The following is a 21,094-nucleotide window of genomic DNA, read 5'->3' on the forward strand; positions in this document are numbered from 1 at the left end:
CACGGGTTCGTGCCCCGGTCCGGGAAGATGCCACGTGCTGCGGAGCGGCTGGGCCCGTGAGCCATGGCCGCTGAGCCTGCGCTCCACAACGGGAGAGGCCACAACAGAGAGAGGCCCGCGTACCGCAAAAAAATAAATAAATAAATAATAAAAGCATACGGTCAAGTGGAGATCATCAGATCAATTTGATAAGTATATGGGTGACAATGCATACACATGAAATATGTCCATACACTTTACTACAGGAAAGCATTTCAGTTGTGCAAAGATATATGCTCATTATGGGACCAGTATCTTTATTCAAAGATAGAAACATCATTAAAGTTATTTTCTCCTGAATTTGAGCAAACAGCAGGATGTTGATGCCATCAGTAAAAATACAAGTAGTGCAAGGTGGTTTTTTTAGGAGGTTGGGAGTGAGGGAGGAAAGCAAGATGATGAGTTCTTGATGATGAGAGTAACTAACCCTTACATAACAATGTAACATCCAGTTTGGACAATTTAACATATGGTGAAACAAAACTCTCAAGATGAGAATAATAGGTAAAAACTGGAAAAATATAACTGCAAGCTACCTATGTAGAAATGGTCAATGAAACTATTGAACCAGAGAAGAGAGCAGACACAGGGGAAAACGGTTATGAATAATATTAAGCTCAGCTTTAGAATCCGGAGACCCAAAAAGACTGTTAGGAGGTTGAAGGCAGTGTCAGATGCATATGAAGAAGAGGGTAATCAACTGCAGCTGACAAGTCAACGAGATATGAAGGGAAGAAGCCAGAAGGTAGTTAGCTACTTTACAAAGGACAGATTCCAAGGAATAGTGAGGCTATGAACCAAACTGAGGAGGTCAAGAAGAAGCAAACAAGGAGCTGAAGAGAAAAAAGCTGAGGCAAGTAACACAAAATCTTTTGTCAACACTGGACTCGTAAGGAAGAGGACAGACAGCAAATCTTCAAAATGACTCATGGCAACCTTTCACCCTGAAGATTTACTGTAGAAGACATTCTATTACCTGCACATCAACCACACCACCTTCCTCGGCAATAACAGCTACTTTATTTTTCTTTAGGCAATCAGCACACATCTCTGTGGTGGTTTGAATGAGTGATTCTACCAGCTAGGTCCCAAGGTTTGGTATGTGACCCAGGCCAGGCGAATCAGAGCAGCTAACTCCCTGGAATGTGCACGATTCGCACAGGCCAATACAACACATGAGCATTATTCCCAGGTCTTCTGCTGGAACCACTCGGGTTAAAAAAAAAGCTGGCTATTTCCACGGAGAACACTAATCTACGAGGAGAGCCGTGAAAACATGAGACTGTAGGTACAACCATCACATGGTGTAGTCTACATAAAAATAAAGCCAAACATAGGAAAGTAATGCCAAAAAATGGAGAGAGAAATTTCTAATGAAAGCATCTGGACACTGGAAGTCAGCATTACCCAAATTTAGCTGTACCCCTATGCCATAAATACCTTCGTAAGCTAATGCCAATTTGACTCAGGTTTCGATCACCTAAAACTGAATAAATACTGATTAATACAACTATTGAACCCAGATCAATGTAACAGGATTTTTTTTAGTATCCTACAGTCACTAAATATCAATACTTCGGAGGAAAGCCCCCAAATACAAACAAAAAATCTACCTCATACTACTTTATACCAAATCATATACTTTACGAAAAGTATTATAATGAGGTTATAAGTATATATTGCAATTGTGACTTAGGTTGATTTTTTAATTTTCTTGGTTCATAGACCTCCTGAATGTCCATCAGAAAATAGCAAAGTAGAGCTAATAAAGACAAAAATGGGAGAACAGAAAAGAAGCAAGTTGTGTGTGTGTGTGTGCATGTGTTTGTTTTATGAAGAAGGTAAAAAATGGAATTCAGTACCAGACATTTTAATATCCAGAAGTATATAATGTTCCAAAGATCATGTGTCATTTTTTTTAACAAGGTCACAAAATTACTAGGTAAATGTAGAAATATATCCACATACATTTCTCCGTGCATAGAACATACACTAATGCTATATCTTTTAAAATAGGTTTTAAAATTTTCAACAAGAGGTAACAGTGGATTTTAAAAGCGCTTATACTACATAAAAATGCATGCAAATTCCACTTTGTAGATACACACCACACTGTTATCCTTACTACAGATGAAAATAATTTGTCCTATACTCTATTTTCACTGAGAATTCATAACTAAACCTTTTACTCTAATGCCATAAAGCTAAATAAGTGTTTACTTATTCTACCACAGGACAGCATAAGTATTGTAGATTACTGCCATTAAATTAAACTAAAAGAGTAAAAGGAAAAAATAATTTCAGTAGTTTACTTACATCACAATTACAGCCAAATACTCCATTAGAAAAGGAAATCAAGTTATAAGATTTGTCACCCCAGCGTACTGTTGGATCTCCAGTAAGAACCTTTGTAGCAACCTAAAATAAATGTAATATTTCCAAATTTAAAGGATTTTAATATTGGCTTTTAAGTATTTATATCTTAAATACACACAAACACACACACAAACACACATGATCTCACTTTTCCTCTTCAGGTAAACCAAATTTAATAAAATTTAATAAAATATTATATTCAAGAGATAATAATTCTGGCCTTGACTTTAAATAGTACTCAAAATCCAAGAAATTCTACCAGAAAAGAGAACGATGGTACAACATTCATGAATGTTTAGAGAATATACAATTGAAAGGACAAGGCTTTTGCAACTTGAATAGGATAAGAGGCATTGATAAGTTTAGTCATTAAAGTCTAGTTACAAGAAAAATATTTCAAGAATTCATATCCTACTAAGCCAGTTTCTCAAATGGTAAGTTTGGGCCATAAGTGAGTCATGAAACCACAGTAAACATTCTTTACAAGAAAGAATAAAATAGAACATAAATATCAGAGTACATCACAGATAGTCAAAGTAATTATTACGTTTTGTGAAACTTCTATGATGTATGTATGTGTAAGTGTGCACACGCTTGTGTGCGCGTGTGTGTGTAATGGGCTGCAATCTAAATATGCCTAACTGTAGACTGCAGCAAAAAAGTCTGAGCAACACTTCATGAAAACGCATTCTTCCTCAAGAAGCTTGTTGATTCTACTTAAAAACAAATGCAGCTAAGGAACAGGAAAAATTGTTTTCTAGCTACAAGGTTTTTCAATCCTATATTATTTTATTTCTAACATTTAATATTGATGAATGTATTATGAAGTACCTTCAGTGTTTTCAAAAGACTCTGAGATTCCTACAAATATGACTACTACCTTTTATTTTTTTCCCAGGAAATCATATTACCCCAGGAAAAAAAAAGTAGGCCACAATTACCCTTAAATTCACTAAAGTCAGTGTGTTCTATAAAACCAAATGATAAAATAAATCACAAGAATGATATAATTCTTAGGACAGACCTCACCAACTAAGATATCAAGGCCCACTGGTGTGGGTTATAGGTAGGTTCTCATGTCACCTTTGGTATGAAATCTCATTTAGCCCAGCATCTTATGCAAATTTCCTGTATGTATGATCAATAAAAAGGTTGGGAACCACTGACATCTGATAAGCAAATAATAGACATACTTCTTTAAACAACATATAAGATGTCTAAATGGAGCTAAACAATGTGGCAAGAATTTACAGAGCATTATTTATGTATAATCTTCATTTGATACGTGTGTGTGTGTGTGTGTGTGTGTGTGTGTGTGTATAGCTAAGAAAATGTTTTAAAAGCCTGCATTAAATATTTTATGACTTAGTATTTGCACTTTCTTTTCTTAGCTGCCCCATTCTAAGATAAAAGGTGTTTCCAAGATACAGGAAACAACTGTCTTCACAATTATGTTTCACAGTGGTTTTATGGGTGTATATTTCAAACTCAGTAAGTTGTATACATTAAATATGTACAGCTTTTTGTATGTCAATTATACCTTAATAAAGTGGTTTAAAAAAAAAAAGTCCTGCATGTAACAAAATTCTTCTCATGTTCAATTTACACAAGAGTCCTCCAGAAAAATCTGTGGGAAGAAATAACAAAATAAGATAGTTGAATACCTGAGAATAATCTTCCGGTGTTACATGTGGACTGCCGTCATCTAAACAAAATACCAGTAAACTGCTCTGAATTTTTTCTAACATAGTCAAGTTCTCTGGATTAAGACTAATCAAATATTCTCGTGCCTAAAGGGCAAGGAGATAATAATAAAATGTTACAAATTAAATACAAAATATCCAGAAAAATCTTAATAGGTTCTCAAAAAGTTACCAAAAAGGTGCATCAAGAAAAGTGTGAATTCAAGAACCTCTCTGTTGACTCCTGAACAGGTTTTTCCTCCAACTGTATGGCTGGTCCCTATACTTGTGTTACTAAATGCATAAAGGTATAAAGTTATGCCACCCCCTAGATTTTCTCTAATAGATTAATATTGTACAATGTATTTAATGCTGCTTAAAACTTAAAGCTGTCTGTCCATTTATCTTTACTTCAAAAATCTGAACAAAGGGCCAGCATATACTTGAGCTCAGTGTTTGAAATTTAAATGTAAATAAAATAAAAATAGCATACCCTCACCCCAAAAGTGTAAATTAGAGTTAATAATATTGTATTGCATATTTGAAAGCTTCTAGAGAGTATATCTTAAAAGTTCTCATTACAAAAAATGTAATTTTTAGGGCTTCCCTGGTGGCGCAGTGGTTGACAGTCCACCTGCCGATGCAAGGGACACGGGTTCGTGCCCCAGTCCGGGAAGATCCCACATGCCGTGGAGCGACTGGGCCCGTGAGCCATGGCCGCTGAGCCTGCGGCGTCCGGAGCCTGTGCTCCACAACGGGAGAAGCCACAACAGTGAGAGGCCCGCGTACCGCAAAAAAAAAAAAAAATATATATATATTTTTTAGTTTTCTGTATGGTGATGGACGCTAACTAGACTTACTGTGGTGATTATTTCTCAATATATACAAATATTGAATCCTTATGTTGTATAGTTGAATATAATGTTGTAAGTCAATTATACCTCAAAAGAAAAGAAAAATGTAAATTATAACCTTAGCCCATCGAGTTCGCTCCTCACTAGTTAACGCTGCTACCCCAGGTCCATCAGGTTCACTATGGCACTTCTTTTGGATGTATGTCAGTTGCCTTTGGAAGATTAAATAAAGAGGATTCAAAAAGAGCACAGGCAGGATCACTAGCTACTTTGGCCTTTAATAGGTTATAAAGTTTATAAGTATTTAAATGTTTTGATATATTATCCAAAGAAAGAGATTATGGTCTCAACAGCAATGGAGTTATTTCCTGCACATCTTATTTTTTTAAAAAGTGATTATGTGGCCTATTAATACCGTAAGTATACTTGACAAATCTCACAAATATTATGTACATTTTATCTAACTAAAAACTATGTGTATATATTAACAGAGGACTTATTCTGTACCCAAGTAATACTTGGGCTTAACCCCCAAAATAGAAACACCATGTAGTTAGTTTTAAATGTTTTCACATATGCCATTCTTACTTAAAATCATTACAAAGACTATTAGCTAAAGATAAATTATTTTCCCCCATAGCATTCTATAATCCTAGTCTGATGAGTTTCACGTATCTTTAAACATATAGCAGGTAAATAACAGGGTTCTTCCACAAAGAAATTTTCATCAAAAATCTACAGCTTATTTTCATCCCTACTTCCTCATAACATATGCTAAGAAATTACCTCAATTTAAACGCTTCCACAGGTTTCTCAGAAAGTGAGCTACTGTAGCTTAATAAATGCTCAAAACGCACCACTAGTAGCCATCCCTTATTTGTGACTTTATCATTCAAGGAATGAATTCCTTGCTGCAAAATTCCTCCGCCTTTATTTGAAACTAATGGTGTCCTGTGGAGTAGATGAAGCCTTCTATAACAATCTGCATCTATGGTGGAAGCAACTTGTCTTATCTCTTCCTGCTTGTCTTTGCTAACTCTGATTTTGCTTCAATTACAAATAAAGCTTACAGAGTTGGTGGTTATATGGCGGCCATAGTAACTAGGATAAATTCTGAATGCTTAAGGAATAAAATCTACCTCACTGTTTTTCTCCATATGGTATGAGCTGCTGCCCTTCCCTTACCACCTGAGAGCACCAGTTTTTACTATGAAACTTTTCCCCACTCCCTGATATAGCCATTTTAATATTCAGTGGGAAAGGACCACGTCATAAAAAAAACAGTCATTATCAGAGAGAAATCACCAGGAAAAATGTATTAAACCTGAAATGACATTTTAAGTTTGATAATAAAAGGTCAGATAGTAACTGCCAAATCCTCACCATTAAGAAGTCCATCCTACTTAAAGTGATCTACAGATTCAAGGCAACCCCTATTAAAATCCGATGGCATTTTTCACAGAAACAGGAAAAAGAATCCTAAAATTCATATGGTACCACAAAAAACTCCAAATAGACAAAGCAGTTTTAAGCAAGAAGAACAATGCTGGAGGCATCACACTTCCTGGTTTCAAAATATATTACAGAGCTTCAGTAATCAAAATAGTATGGCACAAATAACAGACATACAGGTCAATGGAACACAACAGAAAGCCTAGAAATAAATCCACTTACATACAGTCAACTGAGGTGCCAAGGAAGCCAAAAATACACAATGGGAAAAGAATAGCCCCTTAAATAAACAGTGTTGGGAAAATTACCACATACAAAAGAATGAAACTGGACCCCTATCTTACACCATACAGAAAAATCAATTCAAAACAGACTAAAGGCTTAAATGTAAGACCTGAAACAATAAAACTCCTGGAAGAAAACATGGGAAAAAATGCTTCTAGACATTGGCCTCAGCAAGCATTTCTTAGACATGATACCAAAAGCACAGGCAACAAAAGTAAAAACAGACAAGTAGGATTACATCAAACTAAAAGCTTCAGCACAGTTAACAACTAAGTGAAAAGGCAACCTACAGAATATGAGAAAATACTTGCAAACCATACATCTGATAAGAGGTTAATATTCAAGGAACTCCTACAATTTAATAGCAAAAAAACAAATCTGATTAAAAAATGGGCTAAGGGACTGAACAGACATTTTCTCCAAAGAAGATATAAAAATGGCCCACAGGTATATGAAAAGGTGCTCAACATCACTAATCATCAGGGAAATGTAAGTAAAAACCACAATGAGATATTACCTCATTCCTGTCAGAATGGCTATTAACAAAAAGATAAGTGATATCAAGTGTTGACGATGATGTGGAGAAAAGGGAACCCTTCTGCACTGTTGGCGGGACTCTCAATTGGTGCAGCCACTATAAAAAACTATGGAGGTTCCTCAAGAAATTAAAAATAGAAATACTATATGATCCAGCAATCCCAGTTCTGTGTATATATCCAAAGGAACTGAAATCAGGATCTTAAAGAGACATGTGCATTCCCAGATTCCTTGCAGCATTACTCACAATAGCCAAGAGGCAAAAGCAACTTAAATATTCAACGATGAATGGATAAACGAGATGTGATAATATACATACAAATGGAATTCTATTCTGCCTTAAAAAAGAAAGAAATCCCACCACTTGCAACAATGTGAATGAACCTGGAGGACACTACCCTAAGTGAAATATGCCAAACACAGAAGGACAAATACTGCATGGTATCACTTATACGTGGAATCTAAAATAGTTAGACTCTTAGAAGCAGAATAGAATGGTGGGTGCCAGGGGCTGATCTAAGGAGGAAATGAGGAGGCATTAGTCAAAGGATACAAAGTTTCAGTTATATAAGATGAGTAAGTCCTAGAGAACTACTGTACAGCATAGTTCCTGTAGTTAATGATACTGTACTGTACACTTAAAAATTTGCTATAAGGGGAGATCTTAACGTAAGTGTTCTTACCACAAAAAAATTAATTATTAAAAATAAATTAAGAGGGCGGGACACCTTTGGAGGTAATGAATATGTTTAGGATATAGACTGTGGTGATAGTTTCATCAGTGTATACTTATCTCCAAACTCATCCAGTTGTACACAATAAATATGTACAGCTTTCTGTATGTCAATCATACCTCAAAAGTGGTTTAAAAATAATTTCTCTATTCATATAAAAAAAGAGGTACAGATTTGGTAACTAAAATAACCCCTCTTTTCCTTTAATTTGGCTACCTATGCACCTGTTTTCAGCTACACATGCAATTTCTGATATTTAAAAGATTTGTATTAACAATGTTTATATTTCAGAATCACACACTTTTAAAATATTCTACCCTTGACATGTCCTCACAATCTTGTTTCTGCCTTCATTACTTCCCACTCATTCTTTAATTTACCATAATCGGGTTTTGTCCTCCAGTGATTATCCTGAAAGTACGTTTCTGAATGTTACCAATGGCATCCCATAAAATCCAGCAGCTTTATCTCAGTCTTATTTTCCTCATTGCAGTGTTTAAACACCCAGGAGTCAATATTAAAATTCTCTCTGCCTTGGCTTTTGTAGCACTGTTCCACTGTGGTCTCCCTAACTCACTGACTACTTGGTCTCTTTCACTAACCATTTGTTCTCGTTCCACTGTCAAATGTGTGTTTCACCAAATTTCTCTCAGTGGCCTCCCCCAACCTCTTCTACAAGGTTTTTCCTTTGGTAATTTCATCCACTACTTTAATAGCTTCAACCATCACCTTTATATAAGAGGCAACCAAATCTCTAACTTCAACCCCATTTTCTCTCTAAATTTCTGGTACCAAATTTCCAAATGCTTATTGGATATATCTACCTCAATTTCTGTCAACATCCCCAATTAAATTTGGAATTTAAAAATTATCTCCCTGACCCCTCCTTATTAATACAAATTTTTAAAAAATTGATCTTAGAGAAAAACATAGGTATAAATCTTCATGACCTTGGAATGATCAGGCAATGGTTTCTAAGATATGACACTAAAAGCACAAGTAACAAAAGAATAGATAAATTAGACTTGGTCAAAATTAAAATATTTGTCCTTCAAAAGAGGCCATGAAGAAAGTGAAGAAACAACTCTAGAATGAGAGAAAATATTTGTAGTTTATATATTTGATAAGAGACTTATATCTAGAATATATAAAGAAGTTTTACAACTCAATAATAAAAAAGACAAATAACCCAATTAAAAATTGGCAAAGGATATGAATAGACATTTCTCCAAGGAAGATATACAAATGGTCACAGGCACATGAAAATATGTTCAACATCGTCATTATGGACATGCAGCTGTAAACCACAATGAGATCCCACTTCATACCCTCTAGGATGGCTACCATCAAAAAGGCAGACAATAACAAGTGCTGGTGAGAATGAAAATAAATCGGAATCCTCAAATACTGCTGATGTGAATGTAAAATGGTACAGTCATGCTGGAAAACAGTTTGGCAGTTCCTCAAATGGTCCAACATAGAGTTATGATGCAGCAATTCCACTCCTAGGTATATATACCCAAGAGAAATAAAAACACATGTCCACACAAAAACCTATACACAGATGTCCAGGACAGCATTACTCACAGCAGCCAAAAAGTGGAAACAACCCAAATGTCCATCTGACGAATGATTAAATAAAATGTGGTACAGCCTCAGAATGAAATATTTTTCAGCCAAAAAAAGGAAGAAAGTACTAATACATGCTACAACATGGATGGATGTTGAAAACATCATATATGCTAAATGAAAGAATGCAGACACAAAAGGCTATATATTTTAAGACCCCATTTATATGAAATGTCCAGAATAGGCAAACCCATAGAGATAGATTAAGTGAAAGACAGAAAGGTTGCCTAGGGCTGGTGGGGTGGAAATGTTTGGGAAATATGAGAAATGTCTGCTAATTGACGGGGTAAGAGTTGGGGAGCAAATGAGTTACTGCTTACGGGCTCAGGGTTACTTTTGGGGGTGACACAAGTGTTCTAAAATTGATTGTGGAGATGACAGCACAATTCTGAATATTCTAAAAAATACTGAATTGTACACTTTGAATGGGTGGACTGTGTGTTGTGTGAATTGTCTCAATGCTATTATTAAAAACAAGAAAAAAATGGAAAAGGTACCTCCTCGTCAGTTGCCTCCTCCTGTTACAATACTATCTGCTTACTCAGTCACATTTAACAGCTTCCTTTCTTTCTAAATCCAGTTACCAATTCATATTAATTTTATCTCCAAAACATTTTCTGCATTTATCCCATCTTTTTAAAAAAAATTTTTTTAATTGAAGTATAGTTGATTTACAATGTTGTGTTACTTTCTGATGTACAGCAAACTGATTCAGTTATACATATATATATATATTCTTTTTCAGATTCTTTTCCATTAGAGTTTACTATAAGATACTGAATATAGTTCCCTGTGCTATACAGTAGGACCTTATTGTTTATTTTATGTAGAGTGTCCCATATTTTAAAGTCCCAACCTCTTACTTCTTTACCGGATTACTGCAAATTTTAATACATCTCTTTTCAGGCTCCAACTCACTAAGATTCAGAATCTGACCAATCTATGTTACACTTCTAATATGTATCTTATGTTTCTAAATAAAATTTCCTAATGCATAGGAGTGGCCTAATCACTCAATTCACTCACACATGCACACCCACACACTTCTGCTTTGTACTAAGCAGAGGGAATTAAAAAAAATAGACCTGGTAAGTAGTCTCTTAGAGCTCCATCTGCATATGAAAACACAGAAATAAATGACTTCAATACAATTTAATAATCAATATAATAAAGATAAATATGAGGCATACAGAGAGCCTAAAGGAGTCTAAGTCCTTGGGCCATGAAGAGAAGAAAGAGAATGGGAAATCATGAAATAGGACATAAAATAGGAAGTAGTGACCTTGTGGTGACCTATGAACAGAAACAAAGCACGAGGAGGAATTCTTACTTAAAAGTGGACAAGGCAGGAGAAGGCAATCCAAACAGAAAGCATGAGCACATGAAAAGATCACAGATAACATGTTAGAACTGCAAGCAAAAATGGGGTAGGAGTGTAGGACGCACAGGGAGGAAGAGCAGGACAAGGCTGAAGGGACAGGTGAAGGTCAAATCCAGACTGTCACTAAAAAACTGGGACTCTATTCTAGACCCAAAGAAACCATTCAAGAATTAAGCCAAAGTGAGATAAAATCAAACTTGAATTTTAAAGTCACAGGATGGATGACTGTAGAGCATGTAGGGAAGCAAGAAAACCACCTGAGAAGTTGAATCAACAGAGAGTTAAAAATCTGAACAACACTTTGATTTTTTTTTTTTTTTTTTTTTTTGCAGTATGCGGGCCTCTCACCGTTGTGGTCTCTCCCATTGTGGAGCACAGGCTCCGGACGCGCAGGCCCAGCGGCCATGGCTCACGGGCCTAGCCACTCCACGGCATGTGGGATCCCCCCAGACCGGGGCACGAACCCGTGTCCCCTGCATCAGCAGGCGGACTCTCAACCACTGCGCCACCAGGGAAGCCCTGATTTATTTTTTTAAAAGAAATCAGAAATCCGAATTTTTGTGTGAATTCAACCAGAAATCCATATGTTTCTGTGAATTCTCCTGATTTTAAAATAGTAATGTAAATTCTCTGTTATCCAAGCAAAACAGGCCACAGGCTGAATTCAGCCCACAGATCACATGTTTCTGGGAGAGTGGCTTTCAGTAATAAAATTATTAGATCAGGCTTGTTAATTGTATGTCAAATTTGGAAATTTTAAAATATAGCTGGAACGTACAGAAAGATTATCCAAGACACAAAAGCAAAACACCTAAAAGATGGATAATTCTGTCTACATCAAAATTAACAATGTCTGTTCAATTACCAAATAAATTTGTTAAATGGAAGAAAATGTTTGCAATCTGTAAAACTGATAAATGATCAGTGCCCAGAAACATAATTACTACAAATCAATAAGAATAAAATAAGAGCCAATAGAAAAACAGGCAAGCCTACCTCAAGAAACAAGAAAAATCTCAAGTAAACAATCTAACCTTACACCTAAAGGAACTAAAGAAAGGAGAACAAACAAAACCCAAAGTTAGCAGAAGGAAAGAAATCATAAAGATCAGAGCAGAAATAAATGAAATAAAAAAAAACAATAGCAAAGATCAATAAAACTAAAAGCTGGTATTTCAGAAGATAAACAAAATTGATAAACCTTTAGCCAGACTCATCAAGAAACAGAGGGAGAGGACTCAAATCAATAATATTAAAAATGAAAAAGGAGAAGTTACAACAGACACCACAGAAATACAAAGCATCCTAAGAGACTACTACAAGCAACTTTATGCCAATAAAATGGACAACCTTGAAGAAATGGACAAATTCTTAAAAAGATATAACCTTCCAAGACTGAACCAGGAAGAAACAGAAAATATGAACAGACCTATCACAAGTAATGAAATTGAAACTGTGATTAAAAATCTTCCAACAGAGCTTCCCTGGTGGCACAGTGGTTGAGAGCCCACCTGCCGATGCAGGGGACACGGGTTCGTGCCCCGGTCCGGGAAGATCCCACATGCCGCGGAGCAGCTGGGCCCGTGAGCCATGGCCGCTGAGCCTGCGCTTCCGGAGCCTGTGCTCCGCAACAGGAGAGGCCACAACAGTGAGAGGCCCGCATACCGAAAAAAAAAAAAAAACTTCCAACAAACAAAACTCCAGGACCTGATGACTTCACAAGTGAATTCTATCAAACATTTAGAGAAGAGCTAAAACCCATCCTTCTCAAACTCTTCCAAAAAATTGCAGATGAAAGAACACTCCCAAACTCATTCTATGAGGCCACCATCACCCTGATACCAAAACCAGACAAAGATACTACAAAAAAAAGAAAATTACAGACCAATACCACTGATGAATATAGATGCCAAAATCCTCAACAAAATACTAGCAAACAGAATCCAACAACACATTAAAAGGATCATATACCATGATCGAGTGGGATTTATCCCAGGGATGCAAGGATTCTTCAATATACGTAAATCAATCAATGTGATACACCATATTAGCAAACTGAACAATAAAAACCATATGATCATCTCAATAGATGCAGAAAAAGCTTCTGACAAAATTCAACACCCATTTATGATAAAAACTCTCCAGTAAGTGGGCATAGAGGGAACCTACCTCAACATAATAAAGGCCATATACGACAAACCCACAGCAAACATCATTCTGAATGGTGAAAAACTGAAAGCATTTCCTCTAAGATCAGGAACAAGACAAGGATGTCCACTCTCACCACTATTATTCAACATAGTTTTGGAAGTCCTAGCCATTGCAGAGAAGAAAAAGAAATAAAAGGAATACAAATTGGAAAAGAGGAAGTAAAAGTGTCACTGTGGGCAGATGACATGATAGTATACATAGAGAATCCTAAAACTGCCACCAGAAAACTACTAGAGCAATGAATCTGGTAACGTTGCAGGATACAAAATTAATGCACAGGAATCTCTTGCATTCCTATACACTAATGATGAAAAATCTGAAAGAGTAATTATGGAAAAACTCCCATTTACCATTGCAACAAACTGAATAAAATACCTAGGAATAAACCTACCTAGGGAGACAAAAGACCTGTATGCAGAAAACTGTAAGACACTGATGAAAGAAATTAAAGATGATACCAAGAGCTGCAGAGATATACCACATTCTTGGATTGGAAGAATCAATATTGTGAAAATGACTATACTACCGAAAGCAATCTACAGATTCAATGCAATCCCTATCAAATTACCAATGGCATATTTTACGGAACTAGAACAATAAATCTTAAAATTTGTATGGAGACACGAAAAACCCCGAATAGCCAAAGCGGTTTTGAGGGGAAGAAAGAAGCTGGAGGAATCAGACTCTCTGACTTCAGACTATACTACACAGCTACAGTAATCAAGACAATATGGTATTGGCACAAAAACAGAAACATAGATCAATGGAACAAGATAGAAAGCCCAGAGATAAACCCACGCACCTATGGTCAACTAATCTATGACAAAGGAGGCAAGGATATACAGTGGAGAAAAGACAGTCTCTTCAATAAGTGGTGCTGGGAAAACTGGACAGCTACATGTAAAAGATTGAAATTAGAACCCTCCCTAACACCATACACAAAAATAAACTCAAAATGGATTCGAGACCTAAATGTAAGACCGGACACTATAAAACTCTTAGATGAAAACATAGGAAGAACACTCTGATATAAATCACAGCAAGATTTTTTTGATCCACCTCCTGGAGTCATGGAAATAAAAACAAAAATAAACAAATGGGATCTAATGAAACTTCAAAGCTTTTGCACAGCAAAGGAAACCATAAAACAGACAAAAAGACAACCCTCAGAATGGGAGAAAATATTTACAAACGAATCCACAAAGGATTAGTCTCCAAAATATATAAACAGCTCATGCAGCTCAATATTAAAGAAACAAACAACCCAATCCAAAAATGGGCAGAAGACCTAAATAGACATTTCTCCAAAGAAGACATACAGATGGCCAAGAAGCACATGAAAAGCTGCTCAACATCACTAATTATTAGAGAAATGCAAATCAAACTACAATGAGGTATCACCTCACACCAGTTAGAATGGGCACCATCAGAAAATCTACAAACAACAAATGCTGGAGAGGGTGTGGACCAAAGGGGACCCTCTTGCACTGTTGGTGGGAATGTAAATTGATATAGCCACTATGGAGAACAGTATGGAGGTTCCTTAAAAATCTAAAAATAGAATTACCATATGATCAAGCAATCCCACTACTGGGCATATACCCAGAGAAAACCATAATTCAAAAAGACACATGCACCCCAATGCAGCACTATTTACAATAGTCAAGTCATGGAAGCAACCTAAATGCCCATCTACAGATGAATGGAAAAAGAAGTTGTGGTACATCTATACAATGGAATATTACTCAGCCATAAAAAGGAACAAAATTGAGTCATTTGTTGAGATGTGGATGGATCTAGAGACTGTCATAGAGAGTAAAGTAAATCAGAAAGGGAAAAACAAATATCGTATATTAACACATGTATGGGGAACCTAGAAAAATGGTGTAGATGAACCAGTTTGCAGGGCAGAAGTTGAGACACAGATGTAGAGAACAAACGTATGGACACCAAGGGGGGAAAACCGCGGTAGGGTGGGGATGGTGGTGGTGGTGTGATGAATTGGGCAATTGGGATTGACATTAGTATACACTGATGTGTATAAAACTGATGGCTAATAAGAACCTGCAGTATAAACAGACAAACAAACAAAAGAACTAATGCTAAACTTTCTTTGGGTTATTTGTACGGAAATATGTTAATATAAATGTTTCAGACATTACATGAAATTTCTAAAAATCTTATATGTTCTGGTATAATATTACAAGGCATAATTCTAGTTATTACTTGAAAATGTATATCTCAGAAATAACTAAATTTCCTTGTCAACTGCATTATTATGAACTTTCATCAAATCTTTAACTGTGGTCATTTTTAAGTCTTTTGTCATTTACAGACAGTTCTGGGTGTACTCTGATGCTTTTGCAAAAATGTTCCTATAAAAGGGTTTCATCTTCAAGGAATTCATGGAAAAGACTCTGACAAGTACAGGTTTCTGGTTACTGACTACACTGCTGAACTGAATCAATAGGCATTTTCAGAACTCTAATGGAAAACTGATGAATTATAAAAGTGCTAACAAAAGATCAAGACAAAAAAAATAATTACATGGGACTGAGTGAACTGATGACGATGATTATAATTTTTGTGACTTTCTGTTTGAACTAAAAAAAAATCCCACAAGGACTCAGAAGCAAAAAATATACAAATCAATTTTCACTGCAAAGTAAAGGAGGTGTTACAGTGGAGGATTACTGGACTGAATGTCAATATTATGACGTAGTATGAGTGTGTTTCATGTTTGGTAATTGCAATCATTGTTGCTTTTGTTGTGTTCATCCATTTACAATGCTTGATGTCAGTTTATTTATCTCTTGTAAAAATAAAATACAGTGTGTGAGTGTGTGTGTGTGTGTGTGTGTGTGTGTGTGTGCATGTGTGAAAAAAATGAGGTTTCGTAAATTCTCTCTTAAATTTTCTTTTACTAACTGCTAGTATATAGAAATATTAATTTTTATATGAAGACGTCATACCCAGCTTGCTAAAGTCACTTATTAATTCTAATTCTATAGATCATTTTAGATTCTTTAATTATCTGGAAATAAAGTGTTATTTCTTTTTTTCTATCTTTAAAAAAAAAAAAGAAAAATAGGCAAGGGACTTCCCTGGTGGCACACTGGCTAAGAATCTACCTGCCAATGCAGGAGACACAGATTCAATCCCTGGTCCAGGAAGATCCCACATGCCATGGAGCAAATAAGCCCATGCGCCACAACTACTGAGCTTGCGAGCCACAACGACTGAGCCCACATGCCACAACTACTGAGACCACACACCACAACTACTGAAGCCTGAATGCCTAGAGCCTATGCTCTGCAACAAGAGAAGCTACCACAATGAGAAGCCCATGCACCACAATGAAGAGTAGCCCCCGCTCACTGCAACTAGAGAAAGCCTGCATGCAACAACGAAGACCCAATGCAGGCAAAACTTAATTAATTAATTAATTTTAAACAGTACACAAAAAGTACAATCCGTATGGTAAAAGATTGATAAATTCGACTACATTCAAATGTAGAGCTTCTGCTGATCAAAAAGATACTTTGAAACCCATGAAAAGCTCATATCCAGAATGTATAAGGAACTCCTACAACACGCCTAGTGTTGAACACACGAGTTCAAGCGCTTATTAGCACAACTACTTTGGAAAGCTGGCACAACCACTGAGGCTGAACATACACATACACTATGACTCCCCAAGTCCTCTCCTGAGTGTAATCAGACAGAAGTGCATGCATGTATACATCAAAGACTTGTACAGGAATTTTCACAGCAGCATTTTTTGTACTAATAAAAACTGCAAGCAAGCTAAGTGATTATCCTTGAGAAGGAACAAAAGCCCAGTAACTGGTAAGTGGTATAAGGGGGATTTCTGGAGTAATGGAAACGTTCTGTATCTTGACCTGCGTGGTGGCTGCATGAGGAATTAGCTATGTACTTCTGTATGTGCTTGTGTACATGTCTGTAATACTCAATAAAAATAATTTAACATATATATACCTTCATATAATTCAACATTTAGAAGACAATCTAGAAAATTTGAACAACTGATTGTACTGATATATTAACATGCTAATGAATCCTTGATTAACTTTTTAGAATAAGCAAGTCATTAGGTGTGATAATGGTAATGCATATTTATGTTTTTAAGACTTCTTATATCTTAGAGAGTCATACTATTTACAGTGAAAGGATATTATGTCTGAGATTTTCTTTAACATAATCCATGGGGGAGTGAAGGGAGGGGCACAGCAGGTATAGCTGAAATGAGGCTATGAATTTATAATTGTTGAAGTTAGGAGTTAATAACTGTTGAAGCTGGGTGTGAGTACATGGAGGAGCTTCATTATATAATTCCTGCTACCTCTGGAAATTTTCCATAATACTAACTTTAAAAATATAAACGTATGCAGCACTATTTACAATAGCCAGGTCATGGAAGCAACCTAAATGTCCATCAGCAGATGAATGGATAAAGAAGATGTGGTACAAATATACAATGGACTATTACTCAGCCATAAAAAGGAACAAAAATGGGTCATTTGTAGAGACATGGGTGGACCTAGAAAGTGTCATAAAGGGTGAAGTAAGTCAGAAAGAGAAAAACAAATATCGTATATTAACGCATATATGTGGAATCTAGAAAAATGGTACAGATGAACCCGTTTGCAGGGCAGAAATAGAGACACAGATGTAGACAACAAATGTATAGACACCAAGGGGAGAAGGGGCGGATGGGATGAATTGGGAGGCTGGAATTGACGTATATACATATATACACTAATATGTATAAAATAGGTAACTAATGAGAACCTGCTGTATAGCACAGGGAACTTCACTTCGCTGTACAGTAGAAACTAACACAACATTGTAAAACAACTATACCCAGGACTTCCCTGGTGTTGCAGTGGTTAAGAATCTGCCTGACAATGCAGCGGACACGGGTTCGAGCCCTGGTCCGGGAAGATCCCACATGCCATGGAGCAACTAAGCCCGTGCACCACAACTACTGAGCCTGCGCTCTAGAGCCCAGGAGCCACAACTACCGAGCCCACGTGCCACAACTACTGAAGCCCACACGCCTCGAGCCTGTGCTCCGCAACAAGAGAAGCCACCGCAATGAAAAGCCCGCGCACCACAACAGTAGCCCCCGCTCGCCACAACTAGAGAAAAGCCCACTTGCAGCAATGAAGACCCAATGCAGACAAAAATAAATAAATAAATTTATTAAAGAAAAAACAAAAAACATACAAAATAATACTCTCTGTATACACTATTATATGTACATACTATTTGTATATATGTAATATATACTACATATAAAATATACATGTATGTTCTTTTTTTAAAATCTGTATGTGCATGCAAATTCACTGCAACAGATCTGGAAGGGTAGAATATACCAAGCTAGCAACAGTGATTAATTTGGGGACAGGGAATGGGATGAGTAATATTTGTAATGTTTATCTTTTCTCCAAGGAGAATATATTTATATACATCCAGTAAAATTTAAAGTTAATTTAAATTAAAAATAAAATTAGATTTTTAAAAATTAGCATATATACAATTTTTATTTCTCACCTTACCATCACCCTTTAAAAAGGTAATTTTGAACATCTATTTTTTTACCTAAGCAAAATCTTAAGACCTAATGAGACTCAAGAAAGTAGTTTGAGGGACTTCCCTGGTGGTCCAGTGGTAAAGAATCCGCCTTCCAATGCAGGGGAGGCAGATTCGATGCCTGGGCGGAACTAAGATCCCCCATGCCGCGGGGCAACTACTGAGCCCGCACGCTGCAACTAGAGAGCCCGCATGCCACAAACTACAGAGCCCACATGCTCTGGAGCCCAGGCGCCACAACTAGAGAGAGAAAACCCACACACCACAACTAGAGAGAAGCCCAGGCGCCACAACTAGAGAGAAGCCCCTATGCCACAACTAGAGAGAAGCTCATGCACCGCAACGAAGATCCCACGTGTCGCAACTAAGACCAGACACAGTCAAAAACTAAAAATAAATAAAATTTAAAAAGAATGTAGTCTGAGGGATGAGGGACTGCCCTGGTGGTCCAGTGGTTGAGAATCCTCCTTCCAACGCAGAGGACGCGGATTCGATCCCTGGTCCAAGAACTAAGATCCCACATGCCACGGGGCAACTAAGCCTGCGCACCACAACTACTGAGCCCACGTACTCTGGAGCCCACGTGCCACAACTAGAGAGAAGCCCGCACACCACAACAAAAGATCCTGCATGCTGCAATGAAGATCCCGTCTGCCGCAACTAAGACCCGAAGCAGCCAAAAATAAATAAATAAAATAAATTTAAAATATACAGAGATTTTTAAAAAAAAAGAAAGTAGTGTGAAAACCTGAGAATCTCTGGTGGGGTCATCAAACATCCTTCATGCATTACATCGAACACAAAAACTCGGCCTCGACACATCACTGCAATGTGACTTGGGCAATGCCCTTCACTCTCTGGAAAAAGAAAAAGAAAATAGAAGACTCAAATCTCTCAAAGTTAAGCAAGAGTAAAGCTGCATATTTATATCCAACAGAAAAAAAAATTCCTCCAATATTTTATCTATCATATATTCATCAAATATGTCACATGAATAAAAATACTTTAATAAGGTGATAAAATTTCAGTTATTATGTCATAAATACATGTTCCTGAAACCCGTCCATGTAAAACATCTAGAAATCCACGAAAGTTTCAAATATTTGTATACCTTAAGAATCATATAAATTCCGTATTGTTGCAGGACTTTCTAGTTTTATTTATGGATAGGATGGGAAGAGAAAAGGGTCGCAGAGAAATCCTGGAGGAGAGCTATTTGAGTTAAGTTTCTTTTGGGGTTTTTCTTTTTCTTTTTTTAACATCTTTATTGGAGTATATCTGCTTTAAAATGGTGTGCTAGTTTCTGCTTTATAACAAAGTGAATCAGCTATACATATACATATATCCCCATATCTCCTCCCTCTTGCGTCTCCCTCCCACACCCTCCCTCCCTATCCCACCCCTCTAGATGGTCACAAAGCACTGAGCTGATCTCCCTGTGCTATGAAGCTGCTTCCCACTAGCTATCTATTTTACATTTGGTAGTATGTGTAAGTCCATGCCATTCTCTCACTTCATCCCAGCTTACCCATGCCCCTCCCTGGGTCCTCAAGTCCATTCTCTACGTCTGCGTCTTTATTCCTGTCCTGCTTGGGGATTATTTTAATGTTTATTGATCATCACATAATTTAACTGCAATAGTATCTAGCTGTGATTTCTCAACAAAATAGTTTTCAGTAGAATAAGGACACTGTATGCCTGGGTGGCAAGGAAAAAGCATTTTGCCCAATCTGTAGCATTACTTAAGGCTCTGATGACACCTGGTAAGCCACTGATAATTGATTCTATGACTCATTTGGCACATCTTAATTCCCCAAGAACTATTTATTTTTGAGATTTTTTTTGAGACTATCCTGATTTAGTCCCATTTTTCAAGTACTAGTCCCTTTGAGAAGGGTCTTCCTATAAGATCTCTGCTCCTTCCCTCTCAAAAAAGAAAGAGGAGGAAGAAAGTTAGGAAAGACATATACTGCCACTGGAAGTAAATTTATTGGTTGACATTACGTACAAGGAACTGTGCTAAATGTTTTACACAGATTATCTAATGAAATCTATTCATCAGCTAAGAGGAAGAGCCATTTCCTGATAGCACTATTATTTTTTCTCTTATATCCTATTTCCTCAAGTCCTTGTAGGTGAGGTATGTATTTCCTTTGTCCCTCATGGCTATTTCCAAACCATTTCTTCTTTCTTCCCCTTCAAAAACCTCCATACCCTTTTACATTTACCACCACTACCTTTTATTGCTGTCCTCTATTACCTAAAATTTCAGGCTGCAAAAGAAAAAATAAAATA

At 36.7% G+C, this 21,094-nt stretch overlaps 1 protein-coding gene across 9 annotated transcripts in view; it reads right to left on the minus strand.

Moving 5' to 3' along the window:
* Positions 1 to 21,094, minus strand: part of CROT (carnitine O-octanoyltransferase) — a 92,952-nt gene that overhangs the window by 58,708 nt on the left and 13,150 nt on the right. For 7 of the 9 annotated variants that reach the window (XR_003432034.1, XM_027102709.1, XM_027102710.1 and 4 more), the window contains exons 7-10: positions 19,548 to 19,656; positions 5,070 to 5,163; positions 4,080 to 4,205; positions 2,356 to 2,457 (exon numbers count right to left, since the gene is read on the minus strand). Coding sequence is in view for 7 of the 9 variants with exons in the window: in XM_027102709.1 (XP_026958510.1) it covers positions 2,356 to 2,457; positions 4,080 to 4,205; positions 5,070 to 5,163; positions 19,548 to 19,656 (431 nt within the window). In the remaining 2 variants the exon portion in view is untranslated. Of the gene's footprint in view, positions 1 to 2,355; positions 2,458 to 3,955; positions 4,043 to 4,079; positions 4,206 to 5,069; positions 5,164 to 19,547; positions 19,657 to 21,094 lie in introns of those variants that run through there. The other 2 variants (XR_003432035.1, XM_027102711.1) reach the window with 2 other exon arrangements.

The sequence above is a fragment of the Aethalodelphis obliquidens genome, unplaced genomic scaffold, assembly GCF_003676395.1.
Source record: "Aethalodelphis obliquidens isolate GAN/ISIS:26980383/991018 unplaced genomic scaffold, ASM367639v1 scaffold5, whole genome shotgun sequence".
Lineage (NCBI taxonomy): Eukaryota > Metazoa > Chordata > Mammalia > Artiodactyla > Delphinidae > Aethalodelphis > Aethalodelphis obliquidens.